Source organism: Podarcis erhardii (assembly GCF_964252035.2).
Source record: "Podarcis erhardii genome assembly, chromosome: Z".
Lineage (NCBI taxonomy): Eukaryota > Metazoa > Chordata > Lepidosauria > Squamata > Lacertidae > Podarcis > Podarcis erhardii.
Window position 1 is genome coordinate 33,406,452 of NC_138504.1, and position 17,456 is coordinate 33,423,907.

A 17,456-nucleotide genomic window follows, 5' to 3' on the forward strand; every position below is an offset into this window, starting at 1 on the left:
AAGAGGGGCGGGGAGGGAGGGAGAAGGAGAGAGAGTGCTTTGGAATCTCATCCCCAGGCAGGCTCAGTGTACATTTTAACATGTATTTCAACAATCTTGCCAGCTTCTCTAGGGATTGGCTTGAGGGGTGGGAGTGGGGAGCTTGCTTGGCATAGAATGTAGTCAATATTAATAGATTTGAAAGCCTACAAAATTCTTAGCTGGCTGTTGCGGCGCCAAGAAAGGTGAGGAAGGCAAAGGCTACAAGAAGGGGCTCTGTCTAGGGAGCATCATCAAGCCAATAGCAGACAGGAAGGAGGCATCTGCTGTTCCTTGGGAGAGTCCAGTGGGAGGAAAAAGGATCAGTCGGTCAGAAATTATTCTTCCTGGATTCCAAAGTTTCGAATCCTTGGTCTTATTCTTTAAGTGGATGAGATGCATTAGTAATAGGAGCTCTCTAAGGTCCTGTTGCATCCATATGTGTTTAAAGAATAATAATAATAATAATAATAATAATAATAATAATAATAATAATATCAAAATGCAGTGCAGGGCACTGTCCACCATAAGAACCTAAGAAGATCCCTGAAGATGGATCAGGCCAATGGCCCATCTAGTCCAGCATCCTCTTCTTACAGTGGCCAAGCAGAAATCTGTAGGAAGTCCTCAAGCAGCACCTGAGCATAAGAGCCCTCTCCTCTCCTGTGGCCACCCCATGCAAGAGCTGCTATTTCTCAACTTCTCTCATGGAGGAGAAGGCTAGCAATGGCTAGTAGCCACAATGGCTATGCTTCACCTCCATGGTCGAAGGCGGCAAACGCTTCTGAGTACCAGTTGTGGAAACCAAAGGAGTGGAGAATGTTCTGGTGCTTGGATGCTTGAGGGCTTTCCTTTAGGGTATCTTATGTTGTTAAATAAAATAACTTAGGTGCATTAATGTGCAAAACTTAGTTGGGTAGTTGTAGTGATAGTACTCCACCTATGTGACTGGGTTGTCCCAGCCGCTCTGGGTGGTTACAACCCTTGGTTTTCCCTGACCATTGGGCCATGCTACCTTCTGAGGCTGATGAGAGTTGGAATTCAGCAACACTGGGAGGGCCAAAGGTTCTCTTTCCAGCTGCTTTTGAACATACCTGCTGCTGACCAGATGCACCCCATCATATGCTGGATCAGGCCAGTGGCCCATCTAGTCCAGCCTTCTGGTCTCACCATGACCAGTTGCACCAATGGTAAACCCGTAAGCAGGACCTGAGTGCAAGAGCCCTCTCCAGTTGTGTCCCCCATTGTCTGGTACTCAGAAGGTGACTGCGCCTGAGCATGGAGGTTCTACTATCACAGTAGTTGTCTAAGGAGAGTCCTGCTGGATCAGGCCAAAGGTCCATCTAGTCCAGCATCCTGTCCTCTCAGTGGCCCATCTGATGCCCCAAAGGAAAACAACCAGCAGGATCCGAACACAAGAGCGCTCTTGCCTCCTTTGGTTTCCAGAAGCTGGTTTGCAACACCATTGCAACGCACTCTCTTGCTTTTACCCAAGACATTTTCTCTTATTGAGACTTTGGGTTTTTGTTTTGCTTTTTTGCACGATCAGCTTTCGTCAAGGAGCTTGCCTCATCCCTCAGGTGGCAGGAAAGAAATTTCTGATCAAACGGAAAGGAAGATCAAATTATGCGTTGTGCCGGTTCAGAGGAAGGGTGCCCTTCCCCCCCACTCAGAAGGCAGCTTCTTTTGTAGGCAATTGGCGGTCTGCTTTTTCACCAAGAGAAAAATAACCCAAATGAATTAAAAAATAGGGGCCAGGCCAGGGGGCGGGGGCGGCATTAGGGTTGCCTTTGCTGAGGATACAACATTTTGTGAAAACATTCCTATTTGCTGGGCAAGCAAAAGACCAACCATTGTGCTAAGAGGGTTGCTGTTTTTAAAAGGAAATAACTGGAAAAAATACAGAAAATATTAATCTAATTTAATTTTCAAGGCCTTGTGTTGTTGTTGTTGTTTAGGTAGGTGGTTATAGGCAGAGGTCTTTCCCAGCCATACCTGGAGACACATTTTTCACCACAGAATGGTGGACTAAGATGGGCCATTGGTCGAATTCAACAAAGCTCTCCTTAGGTGTGAACTAGGTCTCTATGACAAGACCTGCAATGCATCACAAAGGCATCTTCAAGCACTCCTGTTTAACTCCAGTTTCTCAGCACCAATTCTCATATTATGTGACCAGATGGTAGTGATGATGCGTGGGGTGGGAACACCCATTTTTTTTCACCCGGGTTGCAAAAGATTTCTTCCAGTGCTCATTCAACCTTCTGTGCTTCGGTCAGAAGGGGAATGTTTTGCTTTCCAGGGGCATCTCTGTATTCAGCAGAACCAAAAGGTTTGTTTCCCTCCACTTTCTTACCTTTACACCACGAGGGCCAGGATATCCAATTGGGCCCTGGGGGCCAGCTGGACCCTATGATTAAAACAAAAAGAGATTTTTCTGGTTTTATTCAGCAGTGGTAATTCTCATTCTCTCACCCCACCCAGAGAAAACATCCTTTCAGCTCTCCAGAATCCCAAACAAAGGAGAGTTCCTGCCCTACCTAGAAATACTATTGGGGATTGAACCTGGGACAGTTTGCATATAAAACAGGGGCTCTACTGCTGATCTGTGTCCCTTCCCATAGAAATAAAGCAAGATTCTAGTCCTCATAGTTTTGAATTTTCTGAAGGGCTAATTTAAATAGCAACACAAGAAGCTGCCTTATTCCCATTCAGTATCGCCTACACTGGCAGTGCCTCTCTACGGTTTTGTTTCTCTGCCATGTCTTGCGATGCTAATGAGGACTAAAATGGAGACCTTATGCATGCAAGGCAGGAGCTCTACCCACTCAGCCAGGGCCCTTTGAAATCTATCTCTGTGAATTTTGTTCACAGCACAGCTCTCTATGATTCACTTTTCAAACTGACTTCCAGCTGTGTTGTGTGGGTGGGTGTTGGTGTGGGTGTTGGTGTTGGTGTTTTAAAAGCACAGTTCATAAATTAATGATTTCTCAACAACAGAAGTCCCCGCTGACCCCTTTAAAAGTATTCTGGGCGTTCTTTTTTTAAACAAGAAAATGTTCTGGTGGCGCTATGCATTTGTCTTCTGCATTCTTGTTCTTAAGGAATTATTTTAGGCCGATTTGCTGCACCAACAGAGGCTTCCCACAGTAACACTCTCTTCCTCTTTGGGCAGGGGTGTGTGTGTGTGTGTGTGTGTGTGTGTGTGTGTGGATGTGTGTGTGTGTGTTTGCATGACTGAGTGAGTGAAAGTTTGTGTGTGAGAGAAAGAGAGAGAGAGAGAGAGGGTGTGTGAGGGAAAGTGTGTATGAGTGTGTGAGAAAATGCGGGGGGGGGGGAGGGAGAGAGAAACAGACACATTTTTACACATTATTTGACATGGTTTCTACTTTGGCTCCAGTTCTCCCTCAGACTGAAGAAAGGAGGTGCCTGCTGCCTCTCTCCTCTCCACCCCCAACCAGCCCACACTGTCACCCCCCAGGTGTCTCCATCATCTCATATCCAAGTCAACGAGAACAGCCTTAGGTGGGCAGCTTTTGCTCCGAGGTCAAGACAGCCTGTCCTGCAATCTGCAGAGAATGTGGCAGCCTCTCCCATCCCAGGGACACCTGCGGACTCCCTGCCATTTGCTAAATGACTTCCAGCCCTGCCAGTGACTTCCATGATGGATGAGCCTGCTTGAGGATTCTGTGGGCGCAGACGCTTTGCAGATTCCTGTCCTTGTGAGCAGCCAAGATGGGGACAGGACGCCCTCCGAATGAAGTCGCAGCTGCAATTTCTTCATGGCTCTCTCTCTCTCTCTCTCTCTCTCTCTCTTTCAGTCCTAAGGCAAGGCTGCTCTGAACTTCAATCAGCTCAGCAAACACACACCCATAATGAAATACTTTGGAAATAAATGGATGGGGTGTGGAGACTGGCCAGCCAAATAATTGAAGTCCCTGAGCAAAGCTTTCTAAATTATGGGCAACCCTCATGCTGGAGTGGAGGGAGCTAAACCATAGAATCATAGTTGGAAGGGTCCAAAGAGTCATCTAGACCAACCCCCTGTGACCTGCTTGTGCTAAGGTGCAGCAGCTGGCAGAGGGAGGGAAAGAGACCCATGGCCTCAACAGAGACTACTGAGAGGCCTTTATGTTGCTCTAAGGCTAGGGGGCACCTCCCTGTAGCCTTGAAATGGAAAGGGATGAGTGGAATACTCCCTTCCCTCTTCTCCCTTGTGTTCTTTCACTCTGTTGGGGCTCATTAGGAGACCTCTCCATCCATTCTGCTTAAGGCAGGGGTGGGGAACTCATAGCCCTCCAGATGTTGTTGGACTCCATCATTAGCTGTCAGTCCTGCAATGAAGGTGGTTGGATTAGGTGGCCCTTCCAACTCTATGATCCTATGATTCTATTCTTAGATTCTATTCTTCTTATGCTCATGTGTTCCAGTTTAATGAGAGAGGGAGAAACAGGCCTTTCTACTCAGAAAGCTGACTTAGTCTGCTGTGGAAGCAGAGCAGAGCCACTGCGGCTAGTGGCCACCAATAGCCCACTCCTCTATGAATTTGTCTGATCCTCTTTTAAAGCTATCTAGGTTGGTGGCCATCCCTGCTTCCTGTGGGAGGGAGTTCCATTCAGATATTGATCTCACTAATTATTGAATCCCAGTCTTTAAACTCCCCCTCGTACACACACTTCTAACTAAAGAACACAATTCAAGCATGCTGAAGGTTGTCCGTAGGCTAGATACGTACCTGACTTCCCTTCTCACCAGGTGGACCTTCCTTGCCAGGGTGACCCTGTTGTGAAGAAAAGTGGGGGGGGGAAATACATCAGCTGATGTATTACTACCTGAATGACCGCCTGACCCTGCATAAACCCCATAAGGTCACTTAGAACAGTGGTTCGGCCCAAATTGGCTTAGATCCGTGTTCACCAATCTTGGGTTCCCATCCATTCTTGGACTACAATTCCCAACATCCCCAGACAGCTTAGATAAGGTCAGGGACAATGGGAATTGCAGTTCACCTACCCAATGTTGAAGAACAATGATTTAGATCTTCTAAGGGAAATTGTACTCAAGGCATGGCACTCTATAGAATATTATCAGGCAGTGATGCAAAATGGGAACTTTCCACTACAGTCATACCTCGAGTTGAATGTGCTTCGGGTTGAGCACATTCGAGTTGCGCTCCACGACAACCCGGAAGTAACGGAACATGTTACTTCCAGGTTTTGCCGCTTGCGCATGCGCAGACGCTCAAAATGACATCACACGCATGTGCGGAAGCGGCAAAACGTGACCTGCGCATGCGCCATTGCGCCCTCACATCTTGTGTTCCATTCGGGATGCGAACAGGGCTCCAGAACGGATCCCGTTCGCATCCCGAGGTACCACTGTATTACCAAATGTGGCCCAACAGGTCTATCTATCTGGAGCCTGGGAGTCTCTCCCCAGGCAACACACCCCACTGGCCCTGCTTCATACCCCAAATGTTTTTGGCTGGATGGAACATGTCTGTAAACTCTCATCATGCTTCCAGTTTAAGAGGAGTTTGTAAGTTTAGTATATATTAGCCTAGTGTACAAAATTACAATTTATTGCTCCACCCACCTTTTCCCCTGGCCCTGCCCACAACTGGGATGTTGCTGTCAGAAGGTCACCCAGGAGGAAATGCTGCCTGCTACAACAGAGGTGAGGATCCTCAGGCCCAGGGTGTGAATGTGGCCCTCCAGAACTCTGCATCTGGCCCTCCAAACTCTCTTGATGCCAAACCCCTCACCAGCTCAGCTTCACACCTTCCTGGGCTGCTTCTGTCTGACTGTATCCTTGAACTGTGATAGTGCCTGCCAGGGTGGAGAGGCTCTGACTTTTACTTCTACCAGTACGTTTCCGAGCACAATTCAAAGTGTTGGTGCTGACCTAAATGCCCTAAATGGCATCGGTCCAGTATATCTGAAGGAGTGTCTCCACCTCCATCGTTCTACCTGGACACTGAGGTCCAACGCCAAGGGCCTTCTGGTGGTTCCCTCACTACGAGAAGCCAAGTTACACTGAACCAGGCAGAGGGCCTTCTTGGTAGTGGCGCCCTCCCTGTGGAATGCCCTCCCACCAGATGTCAAAGAGAACAACCACCACCAGACTTTTAGAAGACATCTGAAGGCAGCCCTGTTTAGGGAAGCTTTTAATGTTTGATGTATTACAGTATTTTAATATTTTGTTGGAAGCTGCCCAGAGTGGCTGGGGAAGCCCAGCCAGATGGGCGGGGTATAAGTAATAAATTATTATTATTATTATTATTATTATTATTATTATTATTATTATACCACTGGCATGTGGCCTCCAGAAGATCATTGACCAGGGAACACGGCCCTCAGACTGAAAAAGGTTCCCCAGCCTTGCCCTAGGAGCAAGAAAGGTCACCAAAAATCCTCAAGAAGGCTTACCGGGGGACCGTCTGCTCCAGGCATACCGGGAAGTCCAGGTTTCCCCAGTGGACCCTAAGGGAGAAAAAAAGGAAACAGGAAGGTGAGTCACTTCTACAACTGATGTCCACCACGGAAGCATCATCAGCCTGATCTGCCCTGCTGATAGTGTTCTGACTACAAAGATCCTTGACACGATTCATCGTGTCTCAATTCAATCTTATAGATTGTATTCAACACTGACTATACTCAGAGTAGACCCACGGGGGATGGGAGGGGGCAGAACCAAGTTATCTGTGATGCAATTGGTCAGTTAGTTAAGAATTTTTATATATTTTCTTGATTTAGGGGGGCAGCTGACCCTCTGGCTATGCCCATGCTTGACCCAGTAGCAAATGGGCAACCAGTGCAGATCTCTGAGCACAGATGCAAAAGTTGACTCACTCCTTCAGCAATTGTGCTGCAGCATTCTGCACCTACTGCAGTTTCTGGATCAAGCACTGGATGAAACCCCACACAGAGCGCATTGCAGTAATCCAGTCTTGAAGTAACCAATGCATGAACCAATACTGTTTGTTGAAGCTTCAGGGAGTTGTAGCTCCATGAGGGGTAAACTAGAGTTCCCAGGATTCTTTTGCTGAAGCCAGGGGTCTTAAATATGCTTTACATGTGTGGTGTGGATGTGACCTTGGAGGGAAAGTTCTTTGTGTGGAAACTGATGGAACTGTAATGGTTTATTTGTATGTGCTAGAACATCACTTTGAACATGTGTTCATGAACAAAGATAGCCCAGGGTGTCCCTTTGTATATTTACCTACAGAAGCAACCTCTCACCAGAGGCCAATTTCTGTTTTCAGTCTCTCACTCTTTGGCTAAGTTGCAACTCAAGTATACAACATACTGTTTTGGGGTTGATTCTATCAAGTCTGAACAGTCTCCAGAAATCTTAATAAGCAGATGTTGAACATGGAAACAAACACTTATTCAAAGACTGAATATGCACTCAGAGCAGCAGAGAATACTGTAAAGAGCAACTACTTTTAATTAACATACTTTGTCTCCGGGTGGACCGATTGCACCTTGAGGACCAGGAAGACCCTAGAAAACAAAGGGATATCTCAGACACATAGGGATAGCATAGACCCCAAGAAGCCCAAATTGTTGTATTCTGTTATTTGAAAGATATTATCTCTGAAAACCATCAGGAAATTATAACAGCAGCAAAAATTATGATCACTAAGAACTATGGAAAATGTACATCTCCTGCTGCATGTGAACAGTCTGATAACATTTGGTGTACAGTAACAATGATTAAATTAACTTATTATAAAATAGCACATATAAATCTATTATTCTTATTTATTAAATTTGTATACGGTCCTTCATCCAAAATCACAGGGTGGTTCACAACATAAAAATATGAAATGAGAACACAAAATGCATAATAAAAACAAACACAAAAACAAACCAATACCCAGCGCCCAATACAATATAAGACTATAGAACGTTCTATCGGCCAAAGGCCTGGTTAGAGGAACTTTTTCTCCTGGTGCCTAAAAATATTTAATAAAGGCACCAGGCAAGCCTTCCTGGGGAGAGTATTCCACAAATGGGGAGCCACTGCAGAAAAGGCCATTTCTTGTGTTGCCACCTCCTGGAGCTCTCATGGAGGAAGCACGTGAAGAAGGGGCCCAGAGGATGATTACCACGAGGAGACGTAGTTTTTGAGGTCCTGAGCCATCTAAGGCTTTATAGGTCAGTACCAGCACTTTCAAATGTGTCTTTCTCATTCCTACCTAGAGATACCAGGGACTGACCCTAGGATCTCCTGCCTGCAAGAAAGATGTGCTATCACTGAGCTTTGTTGCTTCCCTAAATGCAGCAGTTTCCTGACATAGCAATTAAACCACATTAGGAAAACGAAACTCCTTTTGATCTGCATTTTCCAATCCTGCAGCAAGATTACTGACCCACAATTTTGCATCATGCACTTCAATCTAATGGACACAAAGGTTTTTCTTTTCACTTGGCTCAAAAAGCATTCTCTCACCTGAGCACCTGGGGTTCCTTGTTGACCTGGGGGTCCTGGCTCACCTTGAGGACCCTGAAGAGGAAGAAGAAGAAGACCAAATTTTAATGGAAAGTATCATTTTGACGTTAAATTAGGTCCCTAAGAAAAAATGCAGAAGGGGAGAGTGCTCCTTTGCTCAGGTCCTTCTTAAGAACAGAAGAAGAGCCTGCTGGATCAGGCCAATGGCCCATCTAGTGCAGCCTCCTGTCCTCACAGTGGCCAACCAGATGCCCCAATGGGAAGCCCCCAAGCAGGACATGAGCAGAACAGCAACTCTGCTCACTTGTGATTCATAGAATCATAGATAGAACCATAGAACTGTAGAGTTAGAAGGGCTCAAAATGTCATTTAGCTCAAGCCCCCACAATGCAGGAATCACATGCAGGATTCCCAACAACTGGTATTCAGAACCGTTACTGCCTCTGACTGTGGAGGTGGAACATAACCTTAATGGTTAGCAGCCACCACAAATTTGTCCAATACCCTGTTAAAGCCATCCAAGTTGGGTAGGCTTTGCACTTAGCTGCAAACTCACCCGAGATTCTCCTCTGCTCCTAATGAAAGGAGTTGATTAGAACATCACACAAGAACATCAGGATTAGGCCAAAGGGGCCCCATCTCATCCAGCACCCTGTCCTCACAGTGACCAGCCTGGTGCTCATTATGGGAAACCTGCAAGCAGGACCCATGCACAAGACCCCTCTTCCCTCCTGCACTTTCCTGTAACTGGTGTTCAGAAGCCCTGCTGCCTCCAGCTGGGGAGGCAGAGCATAGGCATCCTGGTTAGTTACCATTGATAGCCTTGTTCTCCTCCATGAACATGTCTCATCCTCTTTTAAAGCCATCCAAGCTGGTGGCCATCACTGCCTCCTGGGGGAGTGAATTCCATAGTTTTAACTGCACTGCATGAAGAAGGGTTTTCTGTTATCTGTCCTTAATCTTCCAACGTTAAGTTCATTAGATGGCCGCAAATTCTAGTGTTCCTTCTCAGTGGCCTACTGTATGGGATGAATAAGTCGTACATACAGCCCAGCACACTGACAAATGCTATGTGTATCAGAGAGAATGAGAGGGGGGAGGAAGGAAGAAGGAGCGAGAGAGACTGGCATTTGGTGTAAGGCTGTTTTGATGCCCATAAATTACCCCAGTGTGTTAGTTGATATATTGCCCGCACAAAGGGAAGGGATGTGCAACACTACTGGAAAATCAATTTCAAATTAAAAATTAATTAGCAACCATTTCCTTCCAGAAAACAGCACCTTGAACATTCACCGGCTGTGAAACGAACACAGCTCAGGAAAGCAATTAGTAAATGTAATTTACACAACACATACACACGAAACCTGGATAGTTAAACAGAGTGGAGGAAAGAACTTACCACACTCCCTTTGGGACCCGTCTGCCCATCCATGCCAGCTATGCCCTGGGAGGAAATTTAATATAGGTAATCAAGGCAAAGCGAGATGTTTTCAGCATCTTCTGAGAAAATCAAACAGAACCAAGAAGCTCTAGACCTGATCCAGCTTCCTAACTGGCTAATATTCCCAAAATGCAGGACATAAAGGTATAGGGAAATGTTGACCCACTGGATATTGCTGAACTACAACTCCCATAATTGACCATGCTTGCTAGGGGCTAATAGGAGTTGTACGCTGGCAACATCTGGAGGGTCAAAGGTTCCCCATTCCTGCTGTAACAGAACTGCCAGTGTGTCATGATCAGCTCTAGCTACAGACGAGGTATGTAGAATCATAGAATTGCAGAGTTGGGAAGAACCCCACTGGTCATCTAGTCCAAACTCCTGCAATGCAGGAATCACAGCTGAAGAATCTCTGACAGATGGCCATCCAACCTCTGCTTAAAAACTTCCAACTGAGGAGACTCCACAACACCTTGGATCAGTGAGGCTGGTTCCCACGGGGACAGAAGGTGAGAAGACCAACAGTGGGAGGAGCCACAGCAAATGGGAGCCAGAGCCAGAAACAATTATAGCCAGAGCCACACATTCTATAAGAAGGAAAGCGGGTGGAGGCTGGCCAAACTCAGAGCAAGAATAGTGGGGCAGTGTCCCATTTTGCCCTAATCAGTCAGTCTCCAAGAGGTTGGATGCCATCTCTCTGCAGGGATCACAGCACTCTCTCCTTCCAATCAACAGGCACAGAGGCAGGAATGGCCCCCTTGGAGAGCTTGCAAACGTAGGAAGATAGGAAATCCTGCATTTGTGAGTGGTAGTCACTATCGCTCCAATAATTGTGTTAATTTTCTGCAACGTTTTATTGACATTTCCCTTCCATTGAAATTCATCACATGATTTATCACATAGGTTTCAGCCACAGAGGACAGAGGGACATACAGTATAGGTTAAGGTTACCAGATTTTTTTCAGTGACTCCGGGAGCACTTTTCAACTTCCTCCTAATAAATGGATTTTGTCAGGGGACTGATTTGTAAATCCGGGGACTGTCCCCGGGAAACGGGGATGTCTGGTAACCTTAGTATAGGTTTCAGAGGAAGTGGAACTGTAGTGGAACAAAAACAGCATGACCAACACATAAAGGGGTTGGAAACTGCTGCCTGCTCACATCCCTAGCAGCGAATCTGTAGGGTGTCTAGCTCAGAATTATCTACACTGACTGGCAGCAGCACCATTTCAGGTTTTCAGGCAAGGAGTCTTTCCCAACCCCACCTGAAGGTGCCTCTAGGAATTGAACCTGGCTCCTTCTGCATGCAAAGCAACTGTCTGACCACTGACCTATGCCCCTTCTCCCGTTTTTAATTCCCATAAGCTCCCCAGGGACTATACTACATCACTGCACTATTGCTCTTCTCCGATTACTTAAATCCCCTCCGTTACAACATTGTAACATCTGATAGGACAGAAACAGAGGTGGTGGGAGCATTTATTATTATTTTTTTGCTATCTCAGCTAAGATGACTCTTTTGTAAGACGAGGACGTGCTCCAAAGCCGGGGGGGAGGAGACACTAAAAAATTAATGCTACTCACTGGAGGTCCTGGGGGTCCTGGAGGTCCCTTGGGTCCCAGCAAACCACGGGGTCCCTATAAGAGGAAGCAAATAAGAGTTTGAACATGTCCATTAGGGTGAGATGGAGATCACATTCTGTATTCGACTTCTGATCCATTTCTCTGAATGCTGTCACTTTTGTAGCTGAAAAACATTTCACCCACACATGGAGAGAAATAGCAGGAGTCTCAGGGCGATCCTGAGGTTTGCCGGAGTGCAAACAAACAAACAAACAAACAAAGGAGTGGGACTTTCCCCCAACAGCCAAACAAGGACTGTTCAGTGCCCACCAAAGATGTTGGAGAATTCTGTCAGAAACGGGAATAGAAATTGCCCAAGGAAATAATGGACAGGACTTACATCCATTAATTTCAGCAGGTATACTCTGAGTAGAACTCAGTTGGTTACTATTTATTTATTGCATTTGCATTCCACCTTTTTTTCTAAGAAGCACCTAGTTGCACACATTGCCCCCCCCATTTAATCCCCACATGCCCATTTATTTTCCACTGCTCTAAGTAGGATGAGCATTTGGAGGACAACCCATTACCTCCAGTGCCAAAGTCTGTGCAGAAACTATAATCACAGGGAGTTCCTTAGCTACAGCCCAGTCAAAGACTATGTGGTTTTGTGGGTCAACAAAAAGCAACAACCCTGTGAGGTAGGCTAGGCTGAGAAGCAATGACTGGCCCAAAGTCAGCACCCAGTGAGTTTCATGGCTCAGGTCCAAGTCTGACACTCTAATTATACCACATTGTCTCTGTCTCTCTCTGTCTCTCTGGTATTTATTTTTATTCTATAAAATTGTAATCAAGTTCTGCTCAGAGTAAACCCACTGAAATCCATAGATCTGATTTAGTAATAGGGCTACTCTAAGTAGGACTAGCATTTTGAGACAATCCATTATGCCCCAGTGGCTAAAGAGGGATCCAGGGCCTGTGTGGAGTTAGCTGCATCCCAGTCTCATACTGTGAAGTTGTTATCATTATTTATTGCATTTATATCCCACTTTTTCTCCAAGAAGCTCAAGGTGGTGTGTACACACTCCCCCTGCTCTCTTTTATCCTCACAACAACCCTATGAGGTAGGTTAGACTGAGAGGCAGTTACATTGAGAGCGTCAGGCTCCACCCGTCCCTCCCTCATCACCATCCTCTTCCTTCTTTCCCCAGCCATGAATGATCCAGAAAAGTGCCCTGGCTATTTATACTCATCTAAATGCCTTCCTAATTACTGTCAGTACCTGCTGGATTTTAAAGCAGTTTTTAAAGGCAGGTAAACAGCCTAGAAGTTGTTGCTTAGAAAAGTATGTTGAGGAAAACAGGAAGTATGACGTCACCTCGGCAGATCTTCACCAGCCACCTCACCTCATCCAGATATGATGGAGCTTTTTGATATTCATATCTCTCCTGCCCACGCCCACCCCACTACAAAAATCACACACACTTTTTTGCTCCTTGCCTCAAATGAAGAGTTCCTAACATTTTTGACAAAGGCTGTCATATTGGTAAGCTCAGTTTTTGCAACAGCAGCAATCTTTTAAAATGTTTTCAAAACTCCATTGACAGCTTTCTGTTAGAGCTGAGGAAAAAAACTGGAGAGTCGTGCATCTGTCACTCAGATTTATTGACAGCTTCTGTAATTTATCTATGTATTATTTTGTTATGTGAGTATCCCCCTCTTTTCTACAAAAAGCTCAAGGTGGTGTCCATGGTTCCTGCCCCATATTTTCATTTTCACAACAACCCTGGGAGGTAGGTCAGGCCGAGAGACAGTGACTGGCCCCAGGTCACCCAACGGCTGAGTGGGGAATTTGAATCTGGCTCTCCCAAGTACTAGTCCAACTGGTTTGAATAGGTGATATGACCCAGGAAACACCTGGTTCTAGTGTCATTTGTGCCATGAACTCATCAAGTGGGCTTAAGGAAGCCTGTTCTCTCATTCAGCCTCAGTCCTCCTGTCTGCAGTATGGGGAGTCGGTGGGGAGCTAGCCAAAATGGACAAAGTAAGTTGCAGAGGACCTTTTCACACATTATGTTTTAGCAAACCTGGGTTTGCCTTTGAGTATATGCTGTGCGGGGGGGGGAGGGGTACATCACATCTCCAACACTTCATAAGCACTCATGTGAGACACCGGGCATTATGCTATCTTAGAGAAGAATCTTTGGTGTACACCTCTAATACGTAGCTAATGCAGTATATGCTGTATTTTGTTTTGTTTCTATTGCTGTGGTGAATGACTTACGGGTTCGCCAGGGAGACCTCTGGGTCCAACTTCACCATCGTCGCCCTATTAGGATGCAAAGAAATGGGAAGGAAGAAGGCAAGAGAGAGAGATCAGAAATGGGCTCTACCAACTGTATCACAGGTGTTTTCATTTGTGATTAAATAATTGCACAGGCAAAACAGCTCTGTGAGAGTGATAAGGAGTAGCCCATGCATAAAGAAGACCTTGTCAACTAAGAGAATAATACAGCATGTGTAGAACTGATGAGATCAGAGAAGCTGTAAGCAATATCATCATAATCCATGCCAACATTTATGAAGATAGATTTGCTTAAACAAAGAGCGGTGTGTGTGTGTGTAATTTGATAAATGAAGGTTAATATGTTACACAGTGGTTCCCAAAGTGCTTCTGACCCCTGGTATCACTGAATCAAGTTCACCAGCTTTGTTGAATTAATCAAACTAGTTTTAATTGGATTTCGAATAAATGGGCAATTAATTGTTACTGTTTTGTATTTTGTTGTGTTATTATGTTCCTTAATGGGTCCTGCAAACCACTGACCTGAATAATACTTTTTATAGCATAGGGTAGGGGGAACCACTGAAGAAATGGTTGGAACCAATGGGGGAACCATTGAAAAATAGCCAGCTAAGATTATCAAATGATCCAAACTCAACAGGGGGGTTAAATATAGGGTCTTCCCTATATTTCTTCTCTTTTCCCCATTATACCAACAGGTCTCCATTGGACAGGAAATGAATGTAAGGATGTTCAAGAATTTAAATCTAAATAGAAATGGGAACAGAAATTGCTATTGTTCATATCTAGAATGGAAATCCATCCAGTGAATGCAACTGGTATTTGCTGTTGTTGTCTATCTGCAAACAATACGTAATTGATTACTCCTCAAATTTGCATTGAATTGAAATGAATGAGGTGTAAGAATGTAATTATAATGCAATTGCCACAATCAGTTCTGTAAGTTACATCATTTTGCTACAGCAGGATGAAAAAGGGAGTTTGGGGCAGAAGTCAAACTGCAGCGGAATGGAAACAGAGATGTGTGTGATGGATTCAAGGCATGACAGAAAGCGATGCCTTCTCACATTCCTAAATGCATGGAAAATGTAGTGAATGATTTGCAAGAGCTTCATTTGCACATATGGGCTATCCCTTGGGGTTGCAGTCAGAGAGTGAGGAACAAGCACATCTGAACCTGTCTGGGTTCCTTGCAGACCAAAGAAGAGCGGAATGGACTCACCCTCTCGCCATCTTCTCCAGGGGCTCCTGGGGGTCCTGAAGGGCCTGGTTCACCCTAAGAAAAACAGAGGACAGAATCAGCCACATTCTTGAAGAACACAAGAACCTAGAAAGAGCCCTGCTGGATCAGGCCAATGGTTCATCTAGTCCAGCTTCTTCTGCTCACAATGGCCAATCAAATGCCCAGTGGGATGCAAGCAGGATCTCCCCTCCTGTGGATTCCAGCCATTGGCATTCTGTCTTTGGGGTTTGTATCCTCTAATTTTTTTATATAGAAAAAATATAAAGAATTTTATTCAGATGCCTTCCATAGTATACAGCTTTCCAGCATTATAAAATTGCAAATGGCTATATGAAATGTTATTTATCTTAATATATCCATCTTTGCAAGCAATTTCCCTTAAAACAATGCATATTAGTTTCACTAATGTATGCATTTTTTATACACATTTTTAATGTTTGAGAACTGCATTGCAAAATTCAGAGAAGCATGAGTTTTGAAGGATAGGTGCATTTTGGTTTAATGCCCTGCTTTGGGCATTTTGAATTAGGTAGGTTAATGAACCAAACTGAATTCCACCCCCCCCCCATCCCAGGTTGAGGTTATCAAAACCAGTCAGCCTCTTCATGATGGCATATAAAGTAGTTCAGCCAGAACAAGATATAAACCTGTAATAGACTTACCCTGTGGCCTTTCTCCCCTGGCAATCCAGCAAGACCATCGAAACCTCGGTCACCCTACAGTAAAATTTTAAGGAGAGGTAACTTTTTTAAAAACAACAACAAAATCACCTAGCATTTCCTAAAAGCTGTAAGTGAATGAGCTCTCCTAGCAGCTTGTCAGATCAAGAGATGGCAAAGTTTCTTCTTGCCAAATATGCTGAGCATTCAGACAGAATACATCCAGGTTTTGTTGCCTGGTTAAATCATTGGGAGCTACCCATCCCAGAATAGATGCTGCCTACAACAGTTAAACCCATGATTTTCCCAGTAGTGATGTATGGAAGTAAGAGCTGGACCATAAAGAAGGCTGATCGCCGAAGAATTGATGCTTTTGAATTATGGTGCTGGAGGAGACTCTTGAGGACTGCAAGAAGATCAAACGCATCCATTCTTAAGGAAATTAGCCCTGAGTGCTAACTGGAAGGACAGATCCTGAAGCTGAGGCTCCAATACTTTGGCCACCTCACGAGAAGAGAAGACTCCCTGGAAAAGACCCTGATGTTGGGAAAGATGGAGGGCACAAGGAGAAGGGGACGACAGAGGACGAGATGGTTGGACAGTGTTCTTGAAGCTACAAACATGAGTCTGACCAAACTGCAGGAGGCAGTGGAAGACAGGAGTGCCTGGCGTGCTTTGGTCCATGGGGTCACGAAGAGTCGGACACGACTAAACGACTAAACAACAACAACAGGCATGGATGGAGGATGGGCATCAAGTCACACATGGCATGACTGCAATGAGCAAAGGAAGATGGAAGGATGAGGGGAAGGTATCTCATCTCAGGGCCTCTGTTTCTACAATAGCCACAGCTTTGGAGCAACAGCTAATTCTGTGCTAATAGCAGATATTTAGCACATACAGTGGTAGTCAGTGCAGGCTGCATATGCACTACACATTTAGAGCAGCATCATACCACTTTAAATAGTCAGGGCTGCCCGCAAAGAATTCTGGGAGCTGTAATTTGCTAGTTTGAGAGTTGTCAGGAGGCCCCCTGTTATCCCTCAGATACAATTCCTAGAGTGGTTTAACAGTCAATCCTTCTTGACAGGGAACTGAGAATTGAAGCTCTGCTATGGGAATAGGGAATACGGGAACAGGGATGCGGGTAGCGCTGTGGGTTAAACCACATAGCCTAGGACTTGCCGATCAGAAGGTCGGTGGTTCGAATCCCTTGAAGGGGTGAGCTCCCATTGCTCGGTCCCAGCTCCTGCCAACCTAGCAGTTCGAAAGCACATCAAAGTGCAAGTAGATAAATAGGTACCACTCCGGCGGGAAGGTAAACGGCATTTCCGTGCGCTGCTCTGGTTCGCCAGAAGCGGCTTAGTCATGCTGGCCACATGACCCGGAAGCTGTATGCCAGCTCCCTCGGCCAATAAAGCGAGATGAGCGCCACAACCCCAGAGTCGGTCAAGACTGGATCTAATGGTCAGGGGTCCCTTTACCTTTACCTATGGGAATAATGGTTTTCTAACAACTCTCGGCACCCTTAAGAAACTACAGTTCCCAATATGCTTTGAAAGGAGGCACCATTCTTTTAAGTGTGGTACTGATTTAAATATATGGTGCAGGTAGGACCTAGGTTCTACTCTGAGTAGACCCATTAAATTATTAAAAATGAGTAAGTTTGGTCCATCCATTTCAATAGACCTACCCTGTGCAAAACTTTGTTGAATACCACCCACAATATTTAAGCTTTTCAAACAAGATTTATCCATAAGAGGGGTCAGG

The 17,456-nt window shown here is 45.3% G+C and overlaps 1 protein-coding gene across 3 annotated transcripts in view; it reads right to left on the reverse strand.

Annotated features, from left to right (window-relative positions):
- COL5A1 (collagen type V alpha 1 chain) overlaps positions 1–17,456 on the reverse strand; it is a 181,835-nt gene that overhangs the window by 58,289 nt on the left and 106,090 nt on the right. For all 3 annotated transcript variants that reach the window (XM_081846883.1, XM_081846885.1, XM_081846884.1), the window contains exons 18-27: positions 15,690–15,743; positions 15,007–15,060; positions 13,764–13,808; positions 11,501–11,554; positions 9,875–9,919; positions 8,476–8,529; positions 7,479–7,523; positions 6,447–6,500; positions 4,754–4,798; positions 2,375–2,428 (exon numbers count right to left, since the gene is read on the reverse strand). In XM_081846883.1, coding sequence (XP_081703009.1) covers positions 2,375–2,428; positions 4,754–4,798; positions 6,447–6,500; positions 7,479–7,523; positions 8,476–8,529; positions 9,875–9,919; positions 11,501–11,554; positions 13,764–13,808; positions 15,007–15,060; positions 15,690–15,743 — 504 coding nt within the window. The remainder of the gene's footprint in view (positions 1–2,374; positions 2,429–4,753; positions 4,799–6,446; positions 6,501–7,478; positions 7,524–8,475; positions 8,530–9,874; positions 9,920–11,500; positions 11,555–13,763; positions 13,809–15,006; positions 15,061–15,689; positions 15,744–17,456) is intronic.